Source organism: Plasmodium yoelii (genome assembly GCF_900002385.2).
Source record: "Plasmodium yoelii strain 17X genome assembly, chromosome: 4".
NCBI classification, from domain to species: Eukaryota; Apicomplexa; class Aconoidasida; order Haemosporida; family Plasmodiidae; genus Plasmodium; species Plasmodium yoelii.
Window position 1 is genome coordinate 424641 of NC_036176.2, and position 15530 is coordinate 440170.

Here is a 15530-nt window from a genome sequence, read left to right on the forward strand (position 1 = left end):
AAAAAATTGACAATTAAAGCGAAGAAAAAAAAACTCAAAATAAATTAGAATAAATTTTGTAAAAACAAAATTGATTTCCTTTGATATTTTCAAAGTCTTCTACTACACTTTTAAAAAAATTCACACGTTTCTCATATGTACAATTTTAGAGAAATAGTTACACAAAATTTGTTTAATTATTTATTTTATTTTTTTGGGAAAATAATATTTTGTCATATAATTTAATATAATTTTCGTATTTCTCTATGTCTCTTTTTGTCCAATCCTTAGTTGCTTTTTTGATTGATTGGTTTTTAAGAGTTGATTTATTTTCAAATTTTTTTTTTAATTTTTGTATATTGATTGGTATTTCACATTCCATCAAAAATGATTTAAACTTTTGTTCATATTTTCTTCGTAGAACCGTTGAAAATTGTTTATTTTCTTTATAAAAAAAAAAAGCTAAAAAATGTATTGCACTCAATTTTCCAGTAAAACCAGGATATAGCGGTCTATGCTTTCCTAATTCGTATAATCCCTGACATATAATGTCATACAAATATGTTTTAAGATAAACCAAAGTAGTAATGTCATTTGTGCATTTAATTTTTTCAATAATAATATCAAACATATTTTGATTATATAAATAATCCTTAGAATTGTTAACAAAAATTTCCATTTTTTCTTTATTTTCAAATAAATAATATGCATTTTCATATTTTATACAATAATTTTTATTTCCCTTAACAAAATTATTTTCATTTTTTAAGCTAACCAAACAAAAACCTTCATTCTCTATTTTGATATTTTCTTCTAAATTTGAAATTTTTTCAAACTTTTTATATGGTTCTTCTACATTTACATAAGTTTCTGGATTTTTTTCAAAATCTAAAACATCTTCATAAGTATTAACCAAATAATAGTTACCATTATAATAGACAGTATAATTATTATATATATTGCATTTTTCTAAAATATTTTTTTTTTTATATGTAACTATACAATAGTTGTTAAATTTTATTTCTTGTTCATAATTTTCTTTTTCATATATATTAAAACCCTTAAAATAAGCAACTTTTTTATTGTATTTATATCTATTATATCTTTGATAACTTTTTATTTTTTCTTCGATTGCATTTTCTATTTCATATTTCATTTTCCACATATTATTATATTCTATATAAATAACATTATTATATTTTTTAGGAATTTTTTCTTCAATATTATTTATAAATTCATTAAATTTTATATTATCTATATTTATGCAATTATTACACACATTCTTCAGTTCAGTATAATTAACATCACACACGCATCTATTTGATATATTTGTCCTATTTGACACATTTTCTCCAAATTTAATATCTCTGCTCACCTGCTTATTTTGTATTAAAAATACTAAGTGTGGAATTTCTTTTGCTATAAAAAAATGATCTAATTGGTTATTGTTAAATGGGATATTATATAATATACATCCATGGGATAAAACATCATATTGATTTTTTCTTAAGTTTATTAATTCGATTATAAGTTCATCAGTTATGTTATTTTGATCGATTTTATTTTTATATTTTTCTATTTCATAACCAAAAGATAACAAATTTTGTAAGTTAATTATTTTACACTTAATATTACTTTTTTTTAAATATTCATATATATCATTAACATGTATATTTGTATATATAAATATAAATGGGAGAATAAAATTTGGATATGGTTTTATTTGATTTAAATAATAAATTGGATTTTTTGAAAATAAATTTAATTCATTTTCAGTTTTAAAATAAAATAGAAAAGAGTCATATATAAGTAAATAATTTGTGTCTAAACTAACAATACTATCAATATTAACAGGAGAATAAAAATAAAAACTTGATAACTTAACATAATTATTATTTTTTAAAAAATTTGCCCATGTTTTATCAATTCTTTTTATATTTAATTGATGGAATAAATTATTTCTATATTTTATCATGTCTTTTAATCTATTTTCGATAGATATTCTAACATTTTTTATATGAACCTTTCCTATATCTATTTGCCAAATGTTTGTATTTTTTTCAAGATATTTAACTATTTTTTTGTTTTTTTTACAAATTCTTTTTATTTTATCTAAATTTATTTTATTTTCTTTCTTTACATTCAACTTTTCATTTATAATTTCTTTACCATACTCCTTTTCTTTTGTCTCATAAAATTTATCATATTGTTTTATTTTCATTTTCAACTTTTTATAGTTTTTTCCATAATCACATGTCAAATATATTATATATTCAGGAACCCGATAAGAATATTTTAAAACCTTTTCAAAATTATTTAAAATGCTATTCTCTAAAAATTTATATTTACTTTTTAAAATCTTATCTTCATTTTTTTTGGAAAATATTTCTTCACTTTTTTCTATCCTTATTACATCTTTTTTGTATGGAAATGGGTCATCAGAAGAATATGCAGAATCATTATCTTCCGAATCACTACTATTCGTATCTGAGGAAAAGGATTCATCGCTACCATTTGTATTGGCATAAAAATGTTCCATAGAAAAGTTTATCTCGTTTGTTTGACTGTTTACATATTCACAATCTTTGCTTGGCTGGTTTTTTTCTTCACTTGGTTTACTTTTTTCGTCACTTGGCTGGTTTTTTTCGTCATTTGGCTGGTTTTTTTCGTCATTTGGCTGGTTTTTTTCGTCACTTGGTTGGTTTTTTTCGTCACTTGGCTGGTTTTTTTCGTCACTTGGCTGGTTTTTTTCGTCACTTGGCTGGTTTTTTTCGTCACTTGGCTGGTTTTTTTCTTCGTTATATGCACCATTTATTGGCGTGTGACCATTTTTCTTATCGCTAGTTTCATTTTTTACATCTAATTTAGATGCACATGAATTTTTTCTGATATCCATTAAAATCGATTTCAAAAGATTTTTCATTTGTTCCCCTGAAGTGATACTAAAAACGGATTTCTTATCATATAAGTATGTGATAAGACAGTTTTCAAGTTTTTCATGTAATATTAATCTTGTTGTCAAAATTTTTAAAATGTTTATAATAATATTAGAAGGTTTTATTTGATCAAATAGAATATCGTATATATACTCATCATGTTTTACATCTACTAATTGAATTTTATATATTTCTTTGTCAAAATAACTAATGTTGTTTTCTAAAAATTGAATATCTTCATCATCTAAATAAATTTCTTCTTCAAATTTTTCAAAAGGTATAATATGAATTGGTAATATGTTAAAATTTAGTTTCTTTTTATTATGAAATTTAGACAATTTAAATAAATAAATATATTTTAATATATATATGCATATATATGTAAGATTTATTAAAAATTCTTTTTCTATATTTATTATATTTAGACCAAATATATACGAAATATAATTTATTTCTTTTTCAAAAATAGATTCATAGTCAGATAAAAATAAAATTCTTATTGGTGGTACTGCATTAAAATTATTAGAATAAAAATTAATATTTTTCATAAATAATAAAGAATGATATGGATTAGATAAAAAGTGTATTTTTTTATTATATATTAATTTTATATTATTTTTAGATTTATATAACCAATTATATTTTTTTAAAATATATGGACAGTATATATTTATATAACAGTTATTTATTTTATCAATTAATTTATCATTTTTTAATACACTATTATAATTTAAATAATTATGAATATATGGATTTATTAATTTTTGAATTTGATCAAGATATCTATATTTATGATTTTCATAAATACTATTATATTCTTCTTCTAAATTTAAAATATTTAAATTAAATTTTTCTGTTTCTATTTGATTCAACATTTTAATATAATTTCTATTATATAAATACATGTTATCATAATTGTTCAGATTATTTATTGACCTGTCTTTTTTTATTTTTTTTTTTAATACTTGTTTTTCAAATCCACATTTAAAATCATTTTTTTTCTTTCGCTTTATATTAAACCCTATAATGTTATCTATATCTATTTCCATTTTTTTAAAATATTTATAAATTTTACTATTTAATGGTAATCCAGATATAATAAAATTGTTATTAGAAATTACTTCTTTGCTTCTTAAATTTGTTGAACATTCATTTGTTTGATTATACTCTTTGTATAAAATATTGTCAGAATCTTCTACATCTACCATACTTGACATAGATTCCCTGTTTACACCTACCACACTTGGCATAGATTCCCTGTTTACACCTACCACACTTGGCATAGATTCCCTGTTTACACCTACCACACTTGGCATAGATTCCCTGTTTACACCTACCACACTTGGCATAGATTCCCTGTTTACATCTACCACACTTGGGATAGATTCCCTGCTTACATCTACCACACTTGGCATATATTCCCTGCTTACATCTAACTGTGTTGAATTGCACATTTGAGTGTTTTTTTCCTTTTCAAACGCTTTGATTAAATGTAGACTAAATTTATCTATGCCCTCATTTATACAGTCTAGATTTTCAGAGCTAAAAATAGGATCTAATAAATTTTTCAAATGAAGATCCATTTTTTCATTTTTTTTAATTATTAGAAGATTGTATAAATATCTTATTTTTATTGCAATAGTAGAAATTTCTTTTAATTTTTTTTTTTTTTCAAAACTTTCACATATATATTTGTTTGATTCATTGGAATTAGTGCTCAAATTAGATGCACAATTTTTTTCATCCCCTGAAGATTCATTCAAAATATTTTCTTCTTCACAAAAAGGTAAATCATTTTTTGTCTCTAATAATTCTATAATTTCATTTTTTAGAAAATTCAAATTTCTAACAATTTTTCTAATTATATACATGTTAAAATTATTTGTTTTTTTCATTTGTATACAAATATATCTAACTATAAGCATGTCTGATATTACTTTTCCTTTTAATAAATTATTAAACTCGAATAAATATATATCTAAATTATCTTTATTCATTTCATCTTTTAATTTAAATATATTTTTAAAATATTCTTCTACATCTATATGTATTATTTTTTCGTAAGAATTTAAGAAATTCAAAATTTTTTTTTTTATCCAAATATTTGGAAAATAAATAACCATATTAAAATTAATTGATTCTTTTATTTTTTTATTAGAATAAAATTGAGGAAATTTTAAAAATTCAATCATTTTTTCATAATTTTCTAAAATATATACTTTATTCTTATAAATAACTTCAAATTCTTTTTTTCCTTTTACAAATTTCTTTTGATCAATATATGAAACTGGACATAATTTGTAAAATTCATTCCAATTTCTATAATAACATTCTTTATCATTTTGGTTTTGATTCTCTTCTATATAACTTTTAATCATATTTTCTGATTCTAATTCTGTTAAATTTGTTTTTCTTTTTAATTCCATTATTAATATATCTTTCATTTTATCATTTATTTCTTTATTTTCAACATAACTATTATTATTTTTTTCTGTCTCGTCTTTTTCTATATTTTCTTCTAATATGCTTTTTCTCTTTTGATATTTATAAGGGAAAAAATTATTTTTAAAAAAATAAGAAAAATTATTTTTAATCATATTAATATAGAATAGTTTATTAATTGATTTGTTTTTTATTACATCTATGTGTATAATCTTCAAAGTTTCAAATTTTTTTTTTAATTTTTTTTCTAATTCTATTTTTGTTGTTTCACATATTTCATCTGTTTCTTTAACTTGAAACTCGTTACATTTTAATTCCATATTATTCTGAAAAACAATAGTTGAAATGTCTTTTTCGAATTTTATTGATTCTGAATATTTTTTTAAATCTTTATAATAATTTATATAATATTTTATAGGATCATTACATTTGTAAATATATTTTATTCTGTTGTTTGCCAAATTAAAATATTTATCACTTATATTATTTGTGTTTATCATATTGATATATTCACATGCTTTTTCATATTTTTTTTTACATTTATTTACTTTACTATCCTTTCCAATTTTATTTTCTTTCTGATTATTTCTATCTGTTCCATCATCCTCTTCTGATTCTGTTTCCACTTCTTCTTCGCTATTTTCTTCAGATTCTGTTTCTTCTTCACTATTTTCTTCGGATTCTGCATCTGTTTCTGCATTAGACATAGATTCTTCTTCCTTTTCTACCTCTTTTACTTCATTTGTCGATTCATTTTCCAGGTAATTTTTCTCGATGCTATCTATGCTTAGATACTCCACATCTGAATACCCATCCGATTCGATATGTTCCCAATTCTCTGAGAAATTTGCTATAATTTTATTTTGGTTTTTATCTAGAGTTTCATCATTGATCTCTTTCGTTTTTTGGTCAAGTTTGTTATCTTCATCACTTTTATTATCTTTTTCATTTTCGTCTCTCTGTTCATTTTCTTCTTTTTCACTCATCTCATAATTTTCTTCACGACTTTCTGAAAAATCATCAGATTCATCATTGCTACTTTCATCTTTTATAGATTCTGTTTTTATTTCGTCGTTTGAGTTTTCATTTTTTTCTTCTTCACTTATAACATTTAATTCCTTTTCTTTTCCAGCTTCGTTTACTACATCTTGAGGATTGGTGTTTTTATTTTTAAAAGCTGTTAACAATCGTTGAAATGCTTCTTCAACGGGTTCTGATTCTATATGACTGCATCTAAAAAAGAAAATAATATTAATCGATGAAATATAGATCAATAATTACCCCCCAAAAAAAATGCTCACATAAAGACATCACAGATAATAGACACATATAAATAAATATGAAAGGGAGTGAGGAAAATAGACTAATCTTTTCCATATATCTTTTCTCGTACCTTGATATTTTGTGAGTGTTTAAAAATATACAAAAAATTGGAAAGGAATCCTTAAAGGGATTTGGAAATATTAAATTATGATCTTCTAACAAGAAATCACTAATATTAATTTCAGTAGTATTAGATACATTTTTTAAAAAATTCATATTTAGAAAATTAATATAATTAATATAATTTAGATTAGATAACTTTTTTAATTTAAATAATAAATATTCTGTAAAATGTATAAAATTATTATTTAAATATAAAACATAACCATTATTTTTTGATACCATAGTATTCATATATTCTAATGTTAAATCCATTATTGTTTTTAAATCAATGCATCTACCATTTTCGAGATTTGAATTAATTAATTTGCCTAAAGGAGATAAAAGTTCTTTTTCTATATTTATATTTTTATTTAATATGATTGATGGTTCAATAAATTCAACCTTTAGTCTTTTTATTAAACGATATATATTTGGGGACCCATTAGATATTATTATAAAATTTTCTTTTTTACTTTTTTTATTTATTTTTATAAAATTTCTCATCTTATTTATATCATCTATGAATAAATATTTTAACTTATTTCTTTCATCATTCTTTTTATTATATAATTTTATGTATTCTATATTGTCTTCTGTTAATTCTTTATCATCTATTAATTTTTCTTTTTTTGACATTTTTTCATAAGTTGAAATATTTTCATCTATTTTATTTATTTCCTTAATAATATGATCATTTGATTCTTCATTTATTTCTGATGTCTTATATACTTTTTCTCCAAATTTTGTTTCTTCATTTTTTTCATCATTTTTTTCGTTTATTTTTTCATCATTTTTTTCGTTTATTTTTTCATCATTTTTTTCGTTTATTTTTTCATCATTTTTTCCGTTTATTTTTTCATCATTTTTTTCGCTTATTTTTTCGTTTATTTTTTCTTCATCTTTCATCCTTTCAAAAGATTTAGAATCTTCATTTAATTTTCCAACTTCCCTAATCTCACCATTGGAATTAAAATTATCGTAACGGGTTCTATTTTCTAGATCCGACTTAAGCTCATTTGCATCATCATTAAATGAAATGTCTTTATCATAACGCTCAACACTCAATGGTTTCTTTGAAGTATCGATATAACTGTTCGAAATACTTTGACCCTCTTTATGTACTGCTTTGTTTTGTATATGATTTAGGGGATAAACATTATTATCGTTTTCCACATCGCTAATTATATTTTGTTTACTTCCTATATCGCTAATTATATTTTGTTTGCTTCCTATATCGCTAATTATATTTTGTTTGCTTTCTATATCGCTAATTATATTTTGTTTGCTTCCTATATCGCTAATTATATTTTGTTTGCTTTCTATATCGCTAATTATATTTTGTTTGCTTCCTATATCGCTAATTATATTTTGTTTGCTTCCTATATCGCTAATTATATTTTGTTTGCTTTCTATATCGCTAATTATATTTTGTTTGCTTCCTATATCGCTAATTATATTTTGTTTGCTTCCTATATCGCTAATTATATTTTGTTTGCCTTCTATATCGTTAATTACATTATTTTCTTTATATTTAAAAGTGGGATCAAAATTGGTTTTCTCCTCTAGCTGTTTCTCTAGCTGCTTCTCCATTTGATCCCCTAGTTGCTTCTCCATTTGATCCTCTATTTGTTTCTCTAGTTGCTTCTCCATTTGATCCCCTAGTTGCTTCTCCATTTGATCCCCTAGTTGCTCTTCTTTTTTATAGACATCACCTGAACTAGCTATTACATCTTTTTCATGATTAAATAAAATATCATCAGTTTGATAATCTTGAAATATAATATTTTTAACTTCTTTTTCATTTTTTAACAAATCTTGAAATTCTTCATTAAGTTCACTTGAAATTTTATTAAGTTCAATTTGGAATTCTTTTACTTTTTTTTGATCAGTCTGAGCTGATAATAAATTTTCATTTTCTTTTTCTATTAATCCTATTTCACTTTTAATAATAACATCATTTAATATTTTGTTCATTTTAATAAACTCTTGATTTATATTATTATTTTTTTCTTCTTCTTTTCCATACACATTTTTTATTTCTAAATTTTGAATTGTATCATTTTTTTTATTTTCTAAATTTTTTGTCTCATATTCATTTTTTTCATTTTGAATTTTGGTAGTTATATATTTTCTTATTATATTGTCATAATTTTCTTCGTCTTCTTCTTCTTCTTCTTCTTCTTCCTCTTCTTCCTCTTGCTCACCTTTTTCATTTTCCATGAGTTTGTTTTGCTCAATTTTGTTTAAGAACATATCTAAATCTTTCTTATATGATTCGCAATTATTAGATATACTTTTTCTGACTGTTTCTAATAACATTTCCTTTTGTCTTTTAATCTCATTTTCCTTTTTAATCTCATTTTCCTTTTTAATTTCATTTTCCTGTTGAATTTCGCTTTCCTGTTGAATTTCACTTTCCCGTTGAATCTCTCTTTCCTTTTGTTCTTCTTTATCATAGCTCGATGCTCTTTTTTCGTATTCATTGTGATCTTTAGAACTGCTTATCACATCTTTGCTTCGTTCAAGGTCAGAATTTATTATCGAATCATGGGTACTTTTTTTAGCTATTTCATTCACTCCAGATTTGGAAGATTTTTTCAATTCGCCATAAAGATGTATATTTTTAATTTCAAACGAATTATCATTTTGTTTATTATCTACATTCGTTTTATTGTTCATAAAATTTAATGAATCATCATTTGTACTATAATTTCCTTCTAAATTTATTTTACTATCGTTAATTAGTCCATCTAAACTATTATAATTATTTTGGGATAATTTCATTTTTTTTAGTTTTTCGTTTTTTTCTAATTCTTCTAATATCCTTTTCTCATTTTCTAAATAATTTTTAGTTTTAAGCATATCATCATGTTCGTTAGAAATATTTTCATTCGATATCCGATTCAATTTTTTATCATCTAATTTAATATTATCTACATCATTGTTATCATTTTTTATTTCTATACAATCTTTTTCTTTCAAATTTTCTTTTAGTACATTTATATATTCCTCATCTAAATAATGCATTTCTTCATTTTCCTCATTTATCTCTTTATTTATATTGTTTATATCAATTTCATTTTTATCCCTTTCTTTTATTTCTCCTTTTCCATCCAAAGATTTATTCATGTTTGTTGTCTTCACCATGTCTACTCCACTTAAAGTCGAATCATTTTCCATAACCTTTTCTGTTTCAGTGAAATTTGGATCGTCTTTTCTATAATAACATTTTTCTGTTTTTTTATCTTTATTTTTGCTTTCTACAATTTCACTTTTGTCATTACTAATGTTTGTACCCCTTCCTAAGTCGTCCACTAAATCTGTTGAAACATTTTTACCACTTTTCGATAAGAGTTGTCCTGATTCATTCATAATTTTATCCGACTCATTCATAATTTTATCCGACTCATTCATAATTTTATCTGACTCATTCATAATTTTACCTGACTCATTCATAATTTTATCTGACTCATTCATAATTTTACCTGATTCGTTCATAATTTTACCTGATTCATATTCAATTTTACCTGATTCATTCATAATTTTACCTGACTCATTCATAATTTTACCTGACTCATTCATAATTTTACCTGACTCATTCATAATTTTACCTGACTCATTCATATTTTTACTTGACGCATCTTCAATTTTACCTGATTCATATTCAACTTTACCTGACGCATCTTCATAAAACTCTTCAGTATCATAATTATTAGAACCCTCTATCTTGCATTCTTTTGTAAATTCGTCCAAATTAATTCCATCAATAAGAAGTGAGTCTTCGTTTGTCAGTTTTCCCATTTCTGTTGTATCTACCACATTTGATTCACAATATTGTTCATCTTTATATTCACCTTTTGACTTTTTATCTTCATTAATTTGATCAATTTTATTTTGTGCTTTATTTTTGCCTCCAATAAATTTTAATTTTGAAAGCATGCTTATTATAGACCCATCTGTTTTTCTTCTGTTTTTATCCACTTCTTTTTTTGAATCAAATTTATTATTTTCAATAGTTGAGGAACTAAAAACGTTCCTTTTATATTCTACCTTGGTGTTACTGGAATCTAGTTGATTTTGTTTTCTTTTAAATTCATTAAATTTTTTTACACCACTACTATCTTTCGAAATACTTTCTCTGTTTTGTTTATTTTTTTCAAAATCTGCAAAAACAGAAAAGAGATTCAAAAACTAGATATGTTAGAAACTATAGAAATGAAAACATAGATGTACGAGTTTACAAAAATTAATGTTTTCCTCATGTAAATATAATATGAGATTTATTTTTATTTTTATTTTAACCATGATATATTTTTCTTGTAATTGACATTTTAGAAGATAATTCATCAAGCATACTTATTCCTTGGGTATATGTATTATTATCCTCATCAATATTATCCCCTAGAGGTTCTAAAGGACAGATTTCATTGACATCAAGGAGTAATATACTTCTTTGAGTTTTCGGATCTTTTTCTTTATTATTTAACAAAATTTCAAATAATTTTTTAGCTGATTCTTCATTTTCATCTTCGTTATAGTTTTCAAAAGATTCATGTGCATTATTATTATTATTTTGGATAATATTTGTTTTTATTTGGTCTGATTCATTAATTGTATTTTTTAGAGTTTTGGTATTAGTCACTATATTACTTTCAGATGTATTATCATTTGATTCTGTTTGAATAGAATCATTATTAGATGTAGCATTATTTACTGTGTTATCAACTATAGACAACTTTTTATTATTTCCAACACCTATATTTCTTTTAAAATTAATTATAATAATAGGTTTTTTTTTTGTAATTTCTCCATTTTTATTTTTAATTTGAATAAATGTGATTCTATAAAATAATGATTTTAAAAAAAATGCATAATCATGAGCATTTATAGTTGGAGTCCATATATCAGCTAATTCAAAAAAAGTATTAAAAAAAGAATCAAAATTTAAATATTTTTTTCCTTTTGAATCATTATTCCATTCATCGTTTATAATTTTTATAACTTGTTTTATTTCAAATTGTGGAATTAAAACTTTACATATTCTTAGCATAACTTTAAAATATTCTATTTTACTAAATTTATCATTTAATTTTTTATTCAAAATATTCATCCATATATTTTTTACACATTCTATAAATACATCATTACTTCTTATTTTTTCTCTCTCTTTTTTTAAATCTTCATTTTCAAATCCTATATCTCCTTGATTCAAATATTCTTTTATTTTGGTTATATTTTCTACATCAGGTACAAACCCTTTACTAAAATTTTCTTCCATTTTATTTGGAATAAAAAGTGTGTAGCAATTAAGAAGAACAAGTCAAAAAAGGAGAAAAAAAAAGGAGAAAAAAAAGGAGAAAAAAAAAGGAGAAAAAAAAGGGGAAAAAAAAAGGAGAAAAAAAAAGGAGAAAAAAAAGGGGAAAAAAGGAAAATATATTGGTCTGGTCATATGTTAAATGAATTAAAATTTATCATTAATTTTATAAAATTAAATTGTGTATTCATAGAACAATAATATAAATATAGATGATGAATGTTTAAGAAAAAAAAAAAGACAGAATCAAATTTACAAACGTTTGTAAAATTCCTGAATCCTTTTACAATAAATTAAAAAAATTTCATGATTTTGAAAAAGAAAGAAAAAAATCATATATTTATTGGATACGAGAAAATACCCAATTAAAAAAAAAATAATATTATAGAAAAAAGAAAACATTTAAACTAAGATACATTTCGAAAATAAATTATATTTCGCATATATCCATCCCTACATACGTGTGTATATATACAGATACATTCCCTTTATATACTTTTTTATTATTAATCATCAAACCGTTATATGTTACATTTTCATTTTTTTATATTAAAAAAAAAAATAATATTTTTTATTATAGAATTGAGAAAAGGTTATAAAATTTATTATATATATATATATATGTCTCTATTTATATACACTATAAATTAGCAATTGCTCAAAAATAAAATGTTTAATATATTTTAGACAAAATTAAAAATATTTATAAACATATTTTTCCATTAAATATAGGGACACACCTTTTTTTTTTTTTTTTCTCCTTTTTCTGCATTCATAAAAAGGGTGTAGGAATTATTATTTTTTTTGAAATTCATATTTTCTTTTTTATTTTTTATTTTTTCTTTTATATTTTCAAACAAACGGAAAAAGATAGGATTCATAAAATTATTATTTCACAGTTTTTATTAAAAGTGTATAATATGTGAGAAAAGGTAACATCTTTTTTTCCTATCAAGCATATTATTATTTTTTATTTATTTTAATCAAACTTTAGTGAATAAGAAAAGGGAAGAGAGAAAAAGAGAAAAGGAGAGAAAAAGAAAAAGAGAAAAAGAGAAAAAAAGGAACATTGATATTTTATTCCTTTCACAAAAGGATAATTTTCACATTAAAAAAAAAAAAAAAAAAATCATACTTACATTTTCATAATAAATAGTAGATTTTCAAGATCTATTGAATCAACAAGTATGTATCAAATTATATTATACTATATTATGCTATATATTTAGATTTTTGCATTTTGAAACCAACCGTCAAATTAGTGTAAACACATGCTACTTCATTTATCGTTACATTTAAATATTCCACATTGCTACAAGCACATGTGTTAATAAAATAAATAAAGTAAAAATAAAATAAAAATAAATAAAACAAAATAAAATAAAAACAATTTAAAATATATTTTTTCCCTCTAATTATGCAAATATTCATAAAACTGCTACATTAGTATCTTAAGATACTTGTGGCAATTTTTTTATGTAATAAATAATTTTACATTTTTGTGAACCCTCATATATTTATAATCAGTTATATATTATGTACATGTACATGTACATGCATACATCTATTAATATTTTAGTAAAACATCAATATTATTACTATAATTTTATTCCTAGCTTTAATTGAAAAATAAATTTACATCCATATTGTAAACTCAAATTCATAACTACCAATATACAAGGAAAGAAGACTCAAATTATATAGTAAGAAATATAGATATAATCTTTTATTTGAATGTATATAATATATTTTTTCTTAGCCATTTTTGGATACAAATATATGTAACAATTTATAATTTGTTTACACTCTTTTCTCAGAAATGGAAACCCAAATACCTGATAACGATGTTAATAAGATAATAACTCAAATAAATAATAAGAAAGAAAGAGAAACTGAAGATGAATGTGAATTTCCTTTATACAAAAAAATAAAAAAAAAACATTATAATTATGAAAACCACTCGAACAATTTTATATTAACCAACCCGACATACACACAACAATTTAGTTCGATATATAGCATACGAATAAATATAATGCGAAAATTATTAATGAAAACGTTAGAAAGGTTAAATGTAGAAATGGGTGATGACTCAAAGGGGGCTATAAAGCAGGAAATTGAAGAAGCCGAGAGTGGAGAAATTGAACGAGGCGAGAGTGGGCAAGGTAAAAAGGGCGAACGTGGGCAAGGTAAAGTCCTGCAATACTTGAAAGATATCAAGATTAACGAAAAGTGTTATTGTATTGGTACCATTTTTAAAAAAATGGATTTAAGGCCATCCATTTTAAAAGAATATATTAGTGAAATTGAGTATCTTGATGATACAGTAATAAATTATTCACAAGATCAAGATATTTTATTTTTGGAAGATGAAACAGCACGGTTAAAATTAGAAGGAAATATAAATAGCGATCATTATGTAACCGGACTAACTATAATTATAAAAGGTGTTGGTATGAGCAATGGTTCGTTATATGTAGAAGAAGTAATATATTCATATTTACCAAAATTAGAAATTCCTAAATGTATTAGTAACGATGATAAATATATATTATTTGTATCAGGATTATATATAAGTGAACAAAATACAAATATAAATAATATATCATTATTAAGAAATTTTATATTAGGATTACATGGGGATAAATTTATATCTCAAAATTTAATTAGATTAGTTATAGTTGGTAATTCTCTTGGAAATATAAATAGTGATGTAAATGATATAAACGTAATTGATACATTTTTATCATCTTTATGTTCATCAGTATATGTTGATTTAATGCCAGGAGAAAAAGATCCAAGTGATGCTATTTTACCTCAACAACCATTTCCAAATATGTTTTTTAAAAAATCAAAAAAATATGATTCTTTTCAATGTGTTACAAATCCATATATGTTTTCAATTGATAATGTAAATATATGTTGTATGTCTGGTGAACCAGTTAATAATATTATTTCTTATTCTAAAACTACTAAATTAGATGCCCTTAAAATGATAGCAAAAAGCAGAATATTATCTCCCACTTCACCAGATACATTAGGATGTTACCCATATATAGATAATGATCCATTTTGTATTAAAGATGATAATATTTATCCACATATTTTTGTAAATGGAAATTGCTCAAAATTAGAAATGGAATATTTAGAAAATGAAAAAAAACTTCCTTTTTTGGTTTGTCTACCAGATTTTAGTGTCACACCTAAAGCATTAGCTATTAATATCAAAAATATGGAATATAAAATTATATCCTTCAATATTCAAGAAGGCGAATAAACTATATCCCTATTTGCATATCCTTGTGAGAAAAAAAAAAAAAAAAAAAAAAAAAAAAAAATTATTATATCTAGGAAATTAAAACTTTCCGAAAAATCTATTACTCTTTCTCATAAAATAACAACAATTCTTTGTTTTCCGATTTTTATACACAGTT

At 22.6% G+C, this 15530-nt stretch overlaps 2 protein-coding genes across 2 annotated transcripts; one reads left to right on the forward strand and one right to left on the reverse strand.

Annotated features, from left to right (window-relative positions):
- Nucleotides 1–172: 172 nt before the first annotated feature.
- PY17X_0408500 (conserved Plasmodium protein, unknown function) lies at nucleotides 173–12060 on the reverse strand (the record flags this gene model as incomplete). Its single annotated transcript, XM_724681.3, has 3 exons — nucleotides 173–6590; nucleotides 6751–10945; nucleotides 11085–12060. The coding sequence occupies 3 exons, from the start codon at nucleotides 12058–12060 to the stop codon at nucleotides 173–175; spliced, it is 11589 nt and encodes a 3862-aa protein (XP_729774.3).
- Nucleotides 12061–13915: 1855 nt separating this feature from the next.
- PY17X_0408600 (DNA polymerase delta small subunit, putative) lies at nucleotides 13916–15373 on the forward strand (the record flags this gene model as incomplete). The annotated part of the gene is made up of 1 exon (XM_724680.1): nucleotides 13916–15373. One exon carries the CDS (start codon nucleotides 13916–13918, stop codon nucleotides 15371–15373), a length of 1458 nt encoding a protein of 485 aa, XP_729773.1.
- Nucleotides 15374–15530: the final 157 nt, after the last annotated feature.